The following is a 15,438-nucleotide window of genomic DNA, read 5'->3' on the forward strand; positions in this document are numbered from 1 at the left end:
GTTGCTGAAAGCATAAGATTTCTGATGGTACCATCAAAACTTGAAAATCCGGCCGTTTGGATAAAATAGCAAAATCATCAAACATAGTGATCCTGCGTTCTCCTGCCTGTAAGAAAGCTCGTATGGCGCAGTGGTAGCGCAGCAGATTGCAAATCTGTTGGTCCTTAGTTCGAACCTGAGTGCGAGCTTCTTTTTTTTGTCTTTTTGCAACCGGTCCATTACTTTATTTACATATCGTACAACTCCTCAAAAACATGCACGTGGTTGACCTTGCCCCACTTCTTCACAGCCTCAATTAATGCACTAGGTCCACAAACCACAATCCACTTGTTGTCTGGTTCGGCCGTGTCGCCAAAATGGGCAAAGATCTCGTCGAAAATCGGACGGCCCTTTTTGAAGTTCACAGCCAGTTCTGGTGGGCTGGAGGTGCCCGAGCCATCTAACAGTTCAAGCTCCACGTCTTTGTTCAAAAGGCCGTGGTCCTCCTCTTGGTTATTATTGACAAAAAGCGTCGTCTCAGCCTTTGTCACGTAAACGTCGATAGGGTCCATTGTGCTGGGGAGCACGAAAACGTCGTTGTCGTTCCTCACACACCACGTCATGTTCGTGATGACCGAGGAGTTCTGTTTAAGATAGCGATAGATAGGCACACCCAAGGAAATACCAGAACCGCCGCAGATAACGTGGACATTGTCAGCGGTCTGGTAGAGTGGCGGAGGCACAGAACAGTACGGCAGGGAGATTGAGTACTCCAACGACGAAAACATTTCAAAACGGAAGCCCTTCTTGATCACCAAATCTATCGTGGCATCACCAGGCAACGACCCGATCGAGTATGGATGCGTAGGGTACACCCAATACTTCCAATTTGTGATTTTCCAGGACATACGGAGGTGGGAGCCGGGGATCCATTCTGCAGGGTAGTTTGGTGGTTTCTGAAGTTTCACCAAACGCAACTGGGAGTCCTCTGGATCCACAATGGTCATTTTCTCCAAACGATGCGTAAACTTGATCCGCAAGAACACCTGGAGCCCGTAGATGCAGAAACTGAAAATAAGCACGTCGGTGACGCCCGGCCGGGCGTGCCAGAGCATAAAGAAGGTGAATGCAAAAACAGTAGCGTTGTGCCAGATATAGAAAAACGCATAGATCTTCCGTCTGGCCGGTCTGATCGAAACGGCCAAAAGAAGCACCGACATCAAAAACGGCACCACGCCAAGGAAGTTCTGGTACCTGACGTTCTGCGCCCAGAACCGCAGCTCAATGATCCACTTGACCCAGTATCCGATTCCATGAGCGGTAGTAGCCACCACAATGACACGAGAAAGCCACTTGTGCAACGCCAAATGCTCCAAATACAGCGCATGGGGTCCTAGGCACGCAGGACGGAGCGCTAGAACCGCATCCAAAGGAACCAAGCAGTAGCCTACTCGACCCAAGCGCTTGATGACAATGACCCACATTGTGGCGAGGTTTTCGACGTTGATGAACGAAAGAAAAAGAATGAGAAACGTCCAGAACACCACGCTGACCCACAAGTTGCCGTACGCCGCAGACTTCACCAACCCGGTGGGTGCTTTAGCCTGATTGTTCCACTTCCTTAGATATAGGTAACGTGCCACAGAGACATAGAGGGCATAGGCGACCGAGATGCCGAAGATGATGTGACCGTACTTGACGTTGGCAAAGTGGTTGCCGTGGCCGTGACCGGCATGCCGGGATTCAATTGACATGAGAAGATTGGGGGGTTTTTGGGTGAAGAAATGGGGTTCTATGTGTTGGAGCTTCTTGGAACCTGCATGTGGGGGCCTCGCTATAGCCAATCCTCATGGCACAAAGTGTAACTGGGTTAGGCTCCCGGGCCGGTGTGCAGGAAAAAGCCACCAAACGGCTTTTAGGCACTGTAGTCGAGCAGGGTAGGGTATTAAGAGACTTTTATATATTTTCCAGGGACCCCAAGCTGGAAATGATGGGCTGGTGGGGGCTGCAATCCTGCGTACGGCTCGTAAAATGGGCATCACGTGACCCAGAACGTGACCAACAATTTGCTCACCTTTCCCGAAACCCTCGCTCCCCGACTTCCGAGCCGGTCCGGCGCCGACTCTGCTCTAAACTATGGGGGGGATGGTGTACGGGTGTTATAGTCGAAGGAACCGTGCCCGGAAGTCGTGCGGTGAATCGCTTCCGTGCCCCGTGGAAAGAATCTTCTATACTGCACAGAACCGACATTCTCAAGGCCCCACTGCTTCTTCGTCAAAAAATAAATACACCACAAGAAATCACGTTTGGCACCAACACATGGCCCGCCCTACATTCACCAAAATTAGCACGCACTTCCGAAGCATACAAAAGCGGCGGGGCACCAGCCACAAATGCGGGCCCACGCCTAAGCGGATATGCGGTCCGCCCGCCCCTGAATTAGCCACAAGTACCCTGTCCACACGCACAGGTGCATGCATATACAGATGCGTGCATCCTGCGCCACATGTGGCGAATGCGCCCTGCAAATCCTCTGCAAACCCGACTTCATGCTTCTTCCCAGCCGAGTCCTGGATGAACCCTGAACCCTGAGCTGCATTATCGTGGAGTGATGGTCCAGAAAAGCTTATATAATGGTCTGGAAAAAAACTCGAACCTTTTGTGGCGTCCACAGACCCAGCTGTGAGCGAGACTTTTCCACACTTCTACGTGAAAAAATAAACTCTATTGACAGTTTGGGCGTCTGTTGCAGCAGAGCCGCATCTATTTTTGTTTCGTCACCGTCGGTATTCCTTCGAGAGCCAGATCTTAAAACTATCCAGCATGCTTCACATGTGCAGTGATTTCTCTTTTCGTCAATCCGCCCTTATCTTACCCTTTGGGCTGATGCCGAGGCTTATACCTGAATAAGGAAGCTGTGTATATGCATCGGGTAACTTTGGGGAGGTTCCGATGCCACCACACTGGAAGAAGAGGAGATCTAGCGAAGCTGTTGGAGTCGATCTGACTAGTGGGTTTGGATTTTCAGGATTTGCTTGCATCATGTGGCCCCAAAATGTATGGCGTAATCCGTCGATCTGTAGGTGAAACGGTGGGTAGATCCCTGGTCACATAGGAGGGTTTCTCCTATCCACCATATTCTGAAAATATGTAGTACACTGGACGTCCCCAGTTCTTCTGCAAGTGAAGAATGCCAGTATCTGTAGCGGCAAGCTGTCGGTCATTATTGGGGAAAACACAGCCAGCGTTACGTTTTCGGCATATGGTGTTTTTCCGTTTCCATGGCTTGAAGTAGGCTTATCGGCGGACGTCATGGCCGTTGGTCTGGTCATATGGACCGGGACGGTGGATGTATGTCGAAAGGACGGATGTATGTCGAGTTGGCTTGTAAACCCACGGGGTGGTCACCCGTATTGGATAGAAGAAATGGATTTCAGGTGGATGGTCCCGTCGGGCTTTTTGCATGGGTGGCTATGAAGAGGCACAATTCCATGAGGTATTCTGGCATGTGTCCTTGTTTGGTGATGTAAGGTGTTTCTTAGCCTCGATTGACGTCTTGAAGCGTCAGTAACAACACCCCATTGGGATACCTTTTGGTTAGTGAATACCACTGAGGCACCTGTTCTGTAGTTGGTTACCAATTGCCGTTTCACTCCATATTCTGAAAGCCCTCTTCCTGATTGGGTTGGAAGTTTCTATGTTTGATTAAGTCTGGTGAGTTGTAACAACCGTAGAGCATCATGGAAGCCTCTGTGGCGCAGGTATCAGGCTGGTGAATTGGCACTAATGACCGTAGAAGGAGACCCAGGCTGTAGTGCCTTTGGAAAGTATTCGTTGGCCATGCTTGCATTGGTTGTTTTTCAAACTCACAAAAAAACATCCCACCTTCTGAAACGACCTTCTGAAACATCATACCAATTAAAAACCATCATGGAAGAACTCACCCAACTCTCCCAAGCTCCAAGTGTTCCCTGGCGTGCCGGGGCATCACGGGAGTGGCTGGTTGTTGGCAAAAAAAATTTTCTATTATTCTTGCAAGAAAAATCGGGGAACCGTCGACGTCATGGTCCACACATGGCCGATGGTAACGTCACCAATCGGTGCCAGGGCCCCACGAAGCCTACAAATCCAGTCTAGGCCTGGAAAAGAAAATTCTGCGTTCTTGGAATTTTCCCTCCTTTTTTCCAGAACCTCCTCAGTTGGAGTAGTTGTAGAGAATTTATGGGTTCACCAAGCCCGCCAATAATGTCGTTTACATCGGATCAACCCTAAAGAAACCCTCTTTTCAGTAGTTTTTGACCGCCCCCAACCTACAAAAATCACTTTCACCCCGATCGCCATTCCCGTGGATATGTTTCGGTGCCGCCCAAAGGAAGAAGCCTTGTGGGAACAATGCCCGGAATTCCGGATTCTGTGACGAGGATGCAAAACGACAAAGACGCCGCTCCGGGGCAGGACCAGTGGTGCAACTTTTTCTCAGATGGGAATTCAGGGTTCCTAGTCGCATGTGGTACCATTGCATGATTTCCCTTCATTAGCACATTTGGAAGCACGATTGAGGCGGATCGCCCGAGACCGAGGAGGTTTAGGGAGGTGTAAGAGAGTGAGGCGCTTTAGAGGGGACAAGCAGCGACAATAGGGTTCTGAACCGCCGGCGGTGCCGTGATTTTTTTTCTTTATTTTTTGTGCTTTTTTTTTTGGGCGGTTCAGTGCCTCGAAGGGATATAGGTAGCCTTGGGTCCAGAAGTTCCCTTGATGAAATGGCGATTCCATGGAATGAAAAAAGTTTCTCGGGTTGTTGATGGTTGACATGAAGTCCCCTTGAGTCACTGTGCTTCAGGATACAACGACCCAAACAAACAGGTGGTATCTCATGACCCTAGGGTTCCAGATCAATCAACAATGGATCTAGCCAACGACAGTTACGACGAGAGATAAGGTTTGCTGCTGAACAAGAAAGAGATCTGCGTGGCTCGAGTCCACAGCGTTGTTTCTGGATAGGAGCATTGGTTATGTGTGGTGGAGCCTGAGAAGAACAGTTACGGCAGCAGAGAAGTGGTCTGACAACCTTGTGGGAGGAAGTCAACGGAAAGGAAGCCGTTTTGAAAGAATTGAGCTGAGAGGACGTTGGATGTTCTTTTGAACTCAGGTCAATTGACCCTAGGATTCCACAAAATTCACCACCACACCCCACCTCCAATAACTCCTCCAACACATCATGGATATTCCGTTCTAACGAATATACCACAAACTACGTCACTCAATTGCGTCTGCTAAAGCCGACTCGGCAGAAACGAATCTGTAAACCCACGCCCATCCACATGTATACCTTCTCCATTGATGCTGCAATTGGGTGCTTAGTGGCCCCCAAACTGCATTGTAAAATGACTCCCACTTAGTAACCTATCCCTTTCGAGCTAGAATACCCGATATCGTGCTAAAACACCCTACCGCCTAAAGATGCCTACTTGAGGTTATGGCTCCGCCAAAGTGGCCCGATGGTTTCTCTCTTGCATTTAGTGAAGCATAAGGCCTTGCATCTGAAACACCAATTGAGACAGTGGTCGAGGCGGTTTTCTTTTTACCTTTTCTCGGGTTTCTTTTCTCTTATCTTCGATACTTTTCTAGAACATACTGCAGAATGGAGTAATCTTATTTTTTTTTATGAGCTCTCAGGCGCTAGCGAAATTTTGGCCGACCGAGCGGCCTGCATACAACCACCAACCCTAACAATGGACACAAGAAATGTTCATTGGAATCACTCCGGCCGCATCAATGGGATGTAAGCAGGCCTTACGTTTCAGTTGCATGCGCTTGCATAAGCATCCACAGTGACAATAGAAAATGTGCCAAATCTGCGGGCTTGGACAATGACATAGATAACACCACCTGGGGCCACATCGGAGGTGAGAACCTTGAGGGGGGCAGTACTCGGAAAAAGCGTTGCGATGGTAACGTGCTGCAATTCGACAAAACAAGGAAATCCGGAATACAGCTGGTATGCGCGGGAGGCCTTATCTTCGACGAGTCGAGAAGCCTAAGAAAATATTTTTCTTTAGGCGCTCCACATAGTAGATGGCGAGTGAGTAATACAATATGGACAACCATCGACTCATGCAGGGAACCCAGGATCCGCTTCTAAGCTATTGATGCAGCCGGGTGTCGCTTACGATTGCTTGAGTACTGCAGCGGGAGTGCATGATGACACAACTCGGCATGACGCACGCTCTCAAGGGTGTGACCAGCGGGAGGAGACAATTTCACATGGAGGCTGAAAAATCTTTCTATCGAATTCGATGATGCAATGGCCGGAAAGCCACACAGTCGCATTGATGTGGGATCCCTATTATTGAGGCAAGATTCTATCAAAACCAGTCTCCCCTCATGCACGCCCTGCGCTCGTCTTTCACGACGTTTCGGAACTCCGAGGCCCTTGTATGCGCATACATCTCATTCGATCTCTTTGTGTCGTGGGCCTACCTAAATAATAATCTCTATCCGGGGCCCCGGTGCCTCGGAGTTCCGGCCACTTTCCCTAGGACCGATAGTATGATTATTAACCCACCTCCATCAGCCTCAAGTGTGCCTCAAGGGTCACGTTATCGGTTCGATACAGAAAAGTCGTTTTATGACCCACATGGCGAAAAAAAGGGGTCCGCCCATTGTAAAGTATGTCGTTGGTTGTTGTACCCACATGCCGATTTCTACACATTCGCTTACTGTTGATGAATGTCCGAAAGCGGACCAAGCGGCACGTCGCAACCAAGCCTCCTCCATCTTCATTTGCAGCCATTCACCAGCCACAAACTAGAGGTCTGCTCAACCACAAATAAAAAGTATTAAATCCAATTAAAAGTAATAAAAACTAAATCATTCATTGGACGGGGCCCGCGTTGGACTTCCGGTGGGCGGGACGGAGTCCGAGGGGAGTCCGGCGGTGTTGCGAGACGCTGGACCAAATAGAAACCAGGCCACATGAGGCGCCCAATGTATATATACTTGGTCCCACCCGCCACATGTGGCCCAGCAGAAATCCTTTTTTCTTCCTATGGCAGCTTAGATTTTCTGGTGAACCATGTCTTCACAGCCACAAGTAATCCGTCCCCAGCTCGTGAGGCAAAAGCCTTACTACAAACCGGCCACTATTCTAGCCCTGGTTCCGATACAGGCACCTCTGGGACGAACGGCAGCCAGTGAAACTCGTTAACCTCGGCGCCGGGATAGCCGGTGACGTCGTTTGTCATTTTTATTGCCATCTCGTCGCTTTTGCGTCGTGAAACTTTCCTTCACTACGTCATAGCCGACCCCGGCTGCTCAATTCGGCAGGTGCCCTGTGGCAAGTGCCGCTGTGGCAAGTGCTAAAGGGTGACGACAAGAAGGTGGTGATGCAGCGATGGCTAAAGCCGTTAGGGTTTGCCTGGTTGAGGCAGGGATTTCCCAAAACGTGCGCTGCACCCTGAGGGCCTAGGCTGGGCTAGAGAAATAAGCGCTTGTACCGTTCGTCGTCGTCGTGTGGCTAATTGCGTCACAGGCGAGGCTCGAGGGTCTTTTGCTACGGAGGAAAATTACCGCAAGTAAAGTTGGAGATATCCATGTACGAGGTGAGGCGAGCCATGTTGAACTGGAAGTGCGTTAAAGAAGGCATAGGTGGGCGATCTGAGACATGCGGATATATGTGTGGTTACGGAGCCTTTTTGGATCGGCAATTAGCCCTGGACCCTAGGATCCCGACATCCGCCACTTCCGATAACCTCAAAGCAGCCGCTAGGCACCCGCCACAAGACAAGACAAGAGATGTAGATGCTTCCAAGGACGGCGGGGCGCTGTGCAGGATGCGCTATTCTTTCACGTAAGGGAAGCGACGCAGGCGTGCGGCCGGATAAACATAGCCACATTCCACAAGCCACAAGCCCCATGCACGATGCCAGGGTGCATGGGAATTTCGTCAGAGGTGCAGTGGTGTCGCCCCAAGCCTCCGCTCTCACCGACAGTGAGATATGTACGTGCCCCTCCCGCCTCACCATCACCAATTCCACCAACCACTCGCCATTCTCAGGGGGATATCTGTTGATATGAGGTGGTTACATAGTACCAGCAAATTAGAAGTCTCCTGGGCACTCCTTCCTGCTGTTTCACCGCAGAGCGGCTGTAGGTCATTGGGCGCCTATTCCCACTGCTTGCTTGTGGCGGGTTTGGGGGCCATTTAGCCGCCTGAGCAGCTCCTCTATTTCCGAGTCCTGCCTCTGTAGCCACGCCGTCAACACCTCCAAGAACCCTTCAATTTCATCTGTCGGGTTGCTCCGGACCCTGCGGAACCGTTTTGCAGAACCCACTTTTAGCACCACTTCCCTCAATATATACTGTCATGTCTCACACCTTAGATCCATCCTCTTCCAGCACGTCAACGCCCACATTGGCTCTAGCCACAAGTCTGTGAAACAGGTTATCCAAAAAGGGTTGCCGCCTAAAACATGCGTCTCGACGAGAGAAAATCCTTGTGGTGAAGGAGATGTATCGCCGCCTATGGCTCGTCAGACGAGCATCTGGAGCAACAAGAAACGCCCCCTCGTGCACCACCGCTACCGAATCCATGTAAGACAGAACCGGGGATCCGTGCAAAATTTAGACACGTACGTGAGACAGTGCATCACCAGCCACGAGGCGAGAATGCAAGAGTGGAACATGCCATGGGCTGCAAGTCGGCTATATGTTATTGCGATGACGCTGGCGGGATACTGAGCGGAGAAAACATTGGGCGAAGGCGACAGGGTAAGAATAGGTGAGACAAGTTGTAAACTGATGGGGGTTGGAAAGTACGTATTTGCAGCCAACTCCAGGCGGACAATGAAAGAGGACTGGGGCGGATCGGGCAGAAGACAATGGCGGGATGTGGCGCACGGGCAACAGGGCTTTTTCCGTTGTGGGCGGATGCGGCTGGAAGGCCCGGATTTGGGGGGAGCATGGCCACAGCTTATTTATCGGCTGCAAGCGGAAAAGACCCCGTTCCTGTTAAGGAGAAGAGGTAAGGGCGTGGATTTTAGGCTGGAAGGTTATGTTGGCTGTGGGGCCTGTGCAGGCCGCCCGACGTGCAGCGAGCGCAGCGAGCGTGAGAGAGACTTTCACCTTCCACTATATATGCAGATGGTGCACCTCGCATGTTTCCAAGCAGAAGGAGAGGCGTCCTGCAGACAGCATCATGGCACAGCACCCCCGGGGTCACCCATGTGCGACCCGGTTCATATGTAGGCCCAATGTGAGACATTTCCCGATGTTTTGCCATATGCACTTGAGGGTTGTAACGAAGGTTTTTTGGGGCGAAGTTTTTTTTTTTTTTTTTTTTCTTTCGTTTCAGTATGCCTTCCCTCCAGGGCAGCCTCAGGGCAGCTCATGCATCCCGCCATCACAGCCGCGCTGCAGGCCAACTGCAGATGCTCACCATGCGTACATACGTATGTAGGCATCCACATGCATGCATGCAACGCACGCAGCAGCAGCAGCCATGCACGTCCTCCCGCAGCTACAGTTTTCCTTGTCCCACATTTGGAGCTCCCGCTACCCAATATATAAATACCGCCCCAATCCCCATAACCACTTCTTTTTCTCCCCAGCCTCAAGAACTATATCGACACTTCGAACACCCTTGGACTCCCATCCTATCCTAGTGTCTATCTTAAGTGCCCATCTCCCTCACTACATTCTCCCCGACCATTCCCCCTACTACCATGGTATATTCTTCTGAGTCCGCCAAGTGGAAGGCCTACCAGTTCCTGGACCCCTTTGCCGCAAACTCCTTCCTTGTCTGCAACAAGACATACAAGAGGTTCTGCCGCCCCGACTGCGACGCCTACCCTGTCTCAGAATTGAAGCTGGAGATTGAGTTTGTTGACGAATGCCAACAAGCCATGGACCTCGGCTACCTTCCTTGTGAACACTGTGACCCTACCTCCACGCCCCACATTGACGTGAAGCTTCTTATCCAGACGGTCAACGACGTGAATGCCCTGATTGGCTTTTCGCTTCCTGCCTTGGACGAGAAGGATGAGAAGGACTTGAGACAGCCTGTTGGCACGGTTTCCAAAAACAACCTGGAGCACTACCGTCTTGTGGATCTTGCCTGCCGCCACTTGGCGCTTGCAGCTGCCGTTTCCATCATGAACCCGCTGCCATCCAGCGCCAACTCGCCTGCTCTGGATGACGGATCCTCCGATTCCGGAAAGAAGAAGAGAAAGAGAAGAGGCGGCGTGCTCGGCTTCAAGGAGCTTGCCGCCAAATCCAAGCTTTCCGCCTGGCACTTTCACCGTGTGTTCAAGTCTGTTACCGGAATGACCCCAAAGACTTATGGTGACATGTGCTGGGAGTATCTCCACGACGAGAGACCTTCGGGCCTCAATTCCGCCCTGAGCCTGAGCCTGAACCTCCTGCTCAGAGACAACCTGACAACCTCCTCCGTTTCCTCTGTGGAACTGCCTGTTTCCCGCAAGAGAGCCAGATCCGATATCAAGGAACAAACGCCAGATGTGACGCCTCTGCCCAAGAGACAGCTCACCAACCAGTACCAGACGCCCCACATGCCTCCTACCATGGTGAATCCTGCCTTTTCGCTCGACGAGACGGATTTCGGTAACCCTACCGACTTCAGTGCCTCGAGAGCGTTTAGCGACACAGACTTGACCATGGCTGCACAGATGCCACACAAGGGCTACGTGAGTGGAGGCGCCGCTGGCGGTGTCGAGAGACCTTACTCGCTCTTTTCCCATCTGAAGCCCACCTACTACCCTGAGGACTCGTTGGCGATGCCTCAATTGGCTACCATGCCCGAGCACTCTGAGGGCTCTTTGGGCTACCACTTTGACGGCAGCATGGCTCCTCCCGGCACGGTTGCACCTGAAATGCAAGAAATGCCCTTTGGCGACATGCCCGACTTTACTTCTGGTCCAGCCAGTAGCTATAGTACCGATGTGTTTGGAGGTGCCGGCACCGACTTCACTGGCGGCTTGGATGAGGATTTCTTGAAGGTGGAGCCCGACGCTTCGGATCTCAACGATGCCCTCAACTTGGGTCTTCTGACGGAGATGTTGAATGTGGGCTTGTGAGCCTGTTACGACTGGTTTTGATTGATTATGACTTGGGCCTTTGGCATGGTACGGTTTATAGACTAATTTCACGGCTAATGACAGAAAAGCAGTAGAGCAGTAGGCATTATGGAAGAACAGATAGAAAATGACTGGAAGATGACTTGGTGATAGACTAGATGAAGTGCTAGAGGATTGAATACAGCTAACTCAATTTCACTAATTCTGCACTAACTCTGCACTAACTGAATTGCGCTAACATTGCAGCGCTCAAGGTTAAACTATTAAGTTAAAGAATTGACGGTGGCATATTACGTTAGTCGATTTTGTAGTGCTTGTGCCATAGTGAGCACTGTTAGACTACCACCATCTCACTACCACTACAAATGCAAAAACCACCAAAACCACCACCACCACCACTACCACAAACAAAAATTTAAATTTCTAAATCAACTAGAACCTCCAATTCATTCTCTGTAGTTATTTTTCTCCCAAGTGCTTATTGAACCACCGGTGCACCACATAACCGAAACCCCCTCCAAACTCAATCCACCTCAAATCAGCTAATTACTCGCAGCCCCTGAACGAAAAAGTACGAATAAAACGGTCATACATAGCGAGATCCCGGAGGCGAAAAAATGGGCCTACTCTTGTCGGAGTTCCGGGGTCTCCTCGTCACCTCACCGTGAACCAACGACTACCCACCGTGCGTCGAATATGCAATCGGCGTCTAAATCCCAGTGTCTCACTTCGATGCTTGGGGAAGCGTGGAGTCGAAAGTTCGAGACAAGTCCGCCCGATTGAGAAATCAACGGAAACCCGGCGCTTGCACGATCCAAAAAAGACTAAAATTCGTAGAAGCACAAATAAGCTTTGCAGCCCTTCTTTCGATCCGCTCCCCAAAACCCTGTATTAGAGCATGCTGCCTCCCAGCCACACTCCCAAAAGTCGGCAGTGACTATTTTACCTCTTTCCGTTTAACAGCAGGCGCTTTGGCCCTTGTGTGTCTGTGTTCCCAATACCTGCTCGACATGCATTGAGCAACCGCTTAGGCGAAGAGCGACAGTGGAACACCACGAGATTTGACCATAACCACCATGCTTAGAAAAAAGTTAACCCCTCTACACCTCCTGACGAAATTTCTCTAAACGGTGGCAAGTAACGGGGCTTTTTTGCAAGCTGTCTTGAGCCGCCGTGCAGCAAAATACACTTTGCGTTTTCTTTAGCCGACCAGCACCCGTCCAAGACCCGCCGTGGCTGGGTAAGACACAAGACGGAAACATGGCGGGAACCTGAGCCGCCTGCCCTGCGAATTTGCCGCTGGCCCATTTTTTCAAATCGGGATATTTGCCGGCACATCCATGTAGGGCGCTATCTCTTCACCAGCCTCAATTCGAAACCGTTTTTTACTCAATTGCAGTCAGGGTGGTATCGTCCCACTGCAGCCGCCGAACGATGGTCACCAAACACCGCATGGGACAAAGGGAAACCTTTATCAATTAAGGGTGGCCCACAGACGCAGTGCCCAACCAGGTTAATAGCGCTTGACCTGTGAGCCTCGGTTGTTTTGAGGCTCAAAACTGTAAAAAAAAAAAAAATGCTAGGCTTTCTCCTCCCACGAGTCAAACCCCCCGATTATACCGGGAGTCTGGACTTTCTTGGGGGCAGTACCGGAACTCTCCAACTGTCTCTGCTTAGCGCACCGTGCTTGACGCTGTCTCACCTAAATCATGCAACCACGGCTAAAGTGCTCTAGCAGGGTTCAAAAACTGTCTCACGTGAAATGCATCGTTCACAACACATCCCTGAAGCCGATTCTGGCGATAGGGGGGTTCTCAATCTTTTTCGAAGCTGTGCACCGAGGGGTTGTTGCAAGGCTTGTGTGACATGACCGAGATCACAAAAGTAGAGAAAGCAACCGCCAGGCTCCGCATGCATGTATTTGTGATTTTCTCTATTTTCGAAAACGACGGGGACTTTTCTCGCGGTCGGAGCCAGAGGAGCCTGTCTACTTGGCCTCGTCTTCTCGCTTCTGGTACTCCGTGACTCGTTCCTTGTTTTCGGTCGCTGCCTGAACCAACTGGATGAATGCACTCGACGTGAGCGACGACTTGTCCTCGCTCTTGGGCTTTTTGCCCTCAGCCTCGGCAAGCGACTCGCTGATCTTCTTCCAGTTGAAAAGCCCGCCGCTCTTGTTCTTCACTTCACTGTCGTGGCTGCTGTCATCCAGCTTGGTGTCAGGAAGCTCGCTGTCGCTGACAACAGACCCGCCGTCGCCGAAGAGATTGATTTCGTTGGGGTCGTCGTCCTCCTCGGTCTGCAAGTCCTTGAGCTTCTTGATGCGGTTGGCCAACTTGACCACCTCGATGGCCTGGCGGAACTTGCCCTTGGCGTCAAAGTTCTGCTTCAAGTTAGGCAACAAGTCGGCCTCGCCGTGCTCCTTGGCGATGCTGACGAGCCAGGGGTCCTCCAAAAGCGAGTCGGCCGTGGCTCGGCGCTCCGGGTCGTACTGGAGCGCCTTGATGATAAATCTACGTGCATCTTTCGAAACAGACCTCCAGTAGTCCGCGTGGAACACCACGGCGTTGTTGTGCCTGACCTCGGCGATAAAGTCCTGGACGTTTTCCGCTCTAAAAGGCGAGTAGCCACACAAGATGGTGTAGGTGACCACACCCAAGGACCAGATATCGCACGGCTTGCCGTGGCCTGTTCCCGTGATGACTTCTGGCGCAGCGTACCCGAACGAGCCAGCCGACGACATAAGCTTTTCCTTGGGGTCCTGGAGCTTCTTGGCAATACCGAAGTCCGCAAGCACAATGTCCGAATTGGCGTCCTCGTTGAGGTACAAGACATTCTCCGGCTTGATGTCTCTGTGGACGATATTTCTATCGTGCAAGTACTTGAGTGCCTCGAGCATCTGGATCACCACCACGGACGCGTCCCGTTCCGTAAAACGGCCCTGCTGCACGATCCTGTCAAACAACTCGCCGCCTGTAGCCAATTGAGTTACCAAGTAGAACTTGTCCTTCGATTCAAACCAATCTCTAAAACCAACGATATGTGGATGCTTGAGCTCCCGGAGCAAAGAGAGCTCGTCCACAATAAACTGTTCATGCTCCTTGCTCTTGAGCGCCTTCTTCAAAATGATCTTGACCGCCACGTCCTCGCCCGTTTGGTTATCTCTAGCATAACGAACGATTCCAAACAGGCCGGCGCCCAAGGTCTTGCCGAACGTGTAGCGTGCCTTGCGGGAGTACAGTTCCGGCTGGCCGCTGATCTTGTTGATGAACTTCTTGATGTGTCCGTCTTCAGGCATTGGAAAACAGTGGAGTAGTAGGTTGGTTGCGATAGTGACGCTGATATTGCCGTCCTGCACCCGCCTCAGCCACATTCACCAGCCACGTTGGGAGTGAAGAGGTGGAAAGGGTGTGGTTTTTGAAATTTGGCAATTGTTTTTGCTTTCCGATAAAAGGCGATTATGGGTGGCCAGGTGCGCGGTGGGTTTGTTCGGTTGGTGGAAGAATGGATCCATACTGCGCCTTTCGCAGCCATTATCGTGGGATGATAAGCGTATGCCTTCAGCGGGCGATCGGCAAGTGGGTTAGGGAAAAAAGAAGTTTTGAAGAGAATTGGGGGATGGAATTTGGAAGGATAAGGGATTTTAAGGATTTTAGGGGATTGGGGATCCGAGGAATTTGGGGGATTTTTGACGAAACGGGTTTACTATGTCTGGTCACATTGCTGTACATGGTGGTACCTCCACTTCCTCATAGGTAGGTTGAGGGATCAAATTTCCTGACTTACAATATGTAGCCGTTATTATCACCTTCACTTTTTAATCTTACATGGTAGGAATACTAAAGAAGTTGATAGGTGAATAAATGCCTTCTTCCTAGGTGATGTACCATCTAGACATTCAGCTCTACCATAGATGGATTCAGAAGTCAATGGTTTTGATATACACTTGAAGAGCCATTTCCCCATGATTATCGTAAAATCGAAGATAATCGAATTAAAAGAAAATGCAGAAAGCTCACTTTTTAAACCTCCTTGCGTACTGGCCTACTTCTCGTTTATCGTAGCCGGATTTGAACATCGAATTTCCGAACTACTCAGTAACCGGCTCCCAACTTCCTGCTGTTCCCTCACCTAAAAGAACTTTATCATGAAATATTTGAAGAATCGAAAAATCGAAAAAAAAAAATGTTCATTTTGCCAAATTCGACTCCGGCCTCCCCCAGCACAGCAAATCCAAGAACCAACGGTCTCTGAATTTAGGAAATCGTGCTTCAAACGTTTTTTCCGAATCTCCTTTTCTCTACAACTCCTCCTCCTCGGTCTCTCTTGGCGCCCTACTTTGCAGCCGTGCAGCGGTAGTCCTTCAGTA

General features: G+C 50.7%; 3 protein-coding genes and 1 non-coding gene across 4 annotated transcripts; 2 read left to right on the top strand and 2 right to left on the bottom strand.

Moving 5' to 3' along the window:
* Window positions 1-116: 116 nt before the first annotated feature.
* Window positions 117-188, top strand: C7M61_000143. The gene has a single exon. It is a non-coding gene; the product is annotated as a tRNA-Cys (tRNA).
* A 39-nt stretch (window positions 189-227) lies between these two features.
* Window positions 228-1,733, bottom strand: C7M61_000144 (putative metalloreductase; the record flags this gene model as incomplete). The annotated part of the gene is made up of 1 exon (XM_024855599.1): window positions 228-1,733. One exon carries the CDS (start codon window positions 1,731-1,733, stop codon window positions 228-230), a length of 1,506 nt encoding a protein of 501 aa, XP_024715198.1.
* Window positions 1,734-9,701: 7,968 nt separating this feature from the next.
* Window positions 9,702-11,072, top strand: ADAEC (Adaecp; the record flags this gene model as incomplete). The annotated part of the gene is made up of 1 exon (XM_024855600.1): window positions 9,702-11,072. One exon carries the CDS (start codon window positions 9,702-9,704, stop codon window positions 11,070-11,072), a length of 1,371 nt encoding a protein of 456 aa, XP_024715199.1.
* A 1,987-nt stretch (window positions 11,073-13,059) lies between these two features.
* CMK2 (calmodulin-dependent protein kinase) lies at window positions 13,060-14,367 on the bottom strand (the record flags this gene model as incomplete). The annotated part of the gene is made up of 1 exon (XM_024855601.1): window positions 13,060-14,367. The coding sequence occupies one exon, from the start codon at window positions 14,365-14,367 to the stop codon at window positions 13,060-13,062; it is 1,308 nt and encodes a 435-aa protein (XP_024715200.1).
* Between the last annotated feature and the right edge of the window lie 1,071 nt (window positions 14,368-15,438).

Source organism: Candidozyma pseudohaemuli, assembly GCF_003013735.1.
Source record: "Candidozyma pseudohaemuli strain B12108 chromosome Unknown scaffold00001, whole genome shotgun sequence".
NCBI classification, from domain to species: domain Eukaryota; kingdom Fungi; phylum Ascomycota; class Pichiomycetes; order Serinales; family Metschnikowiaceae; genus Candidozyma; species Candidozyma pseudohaemuli.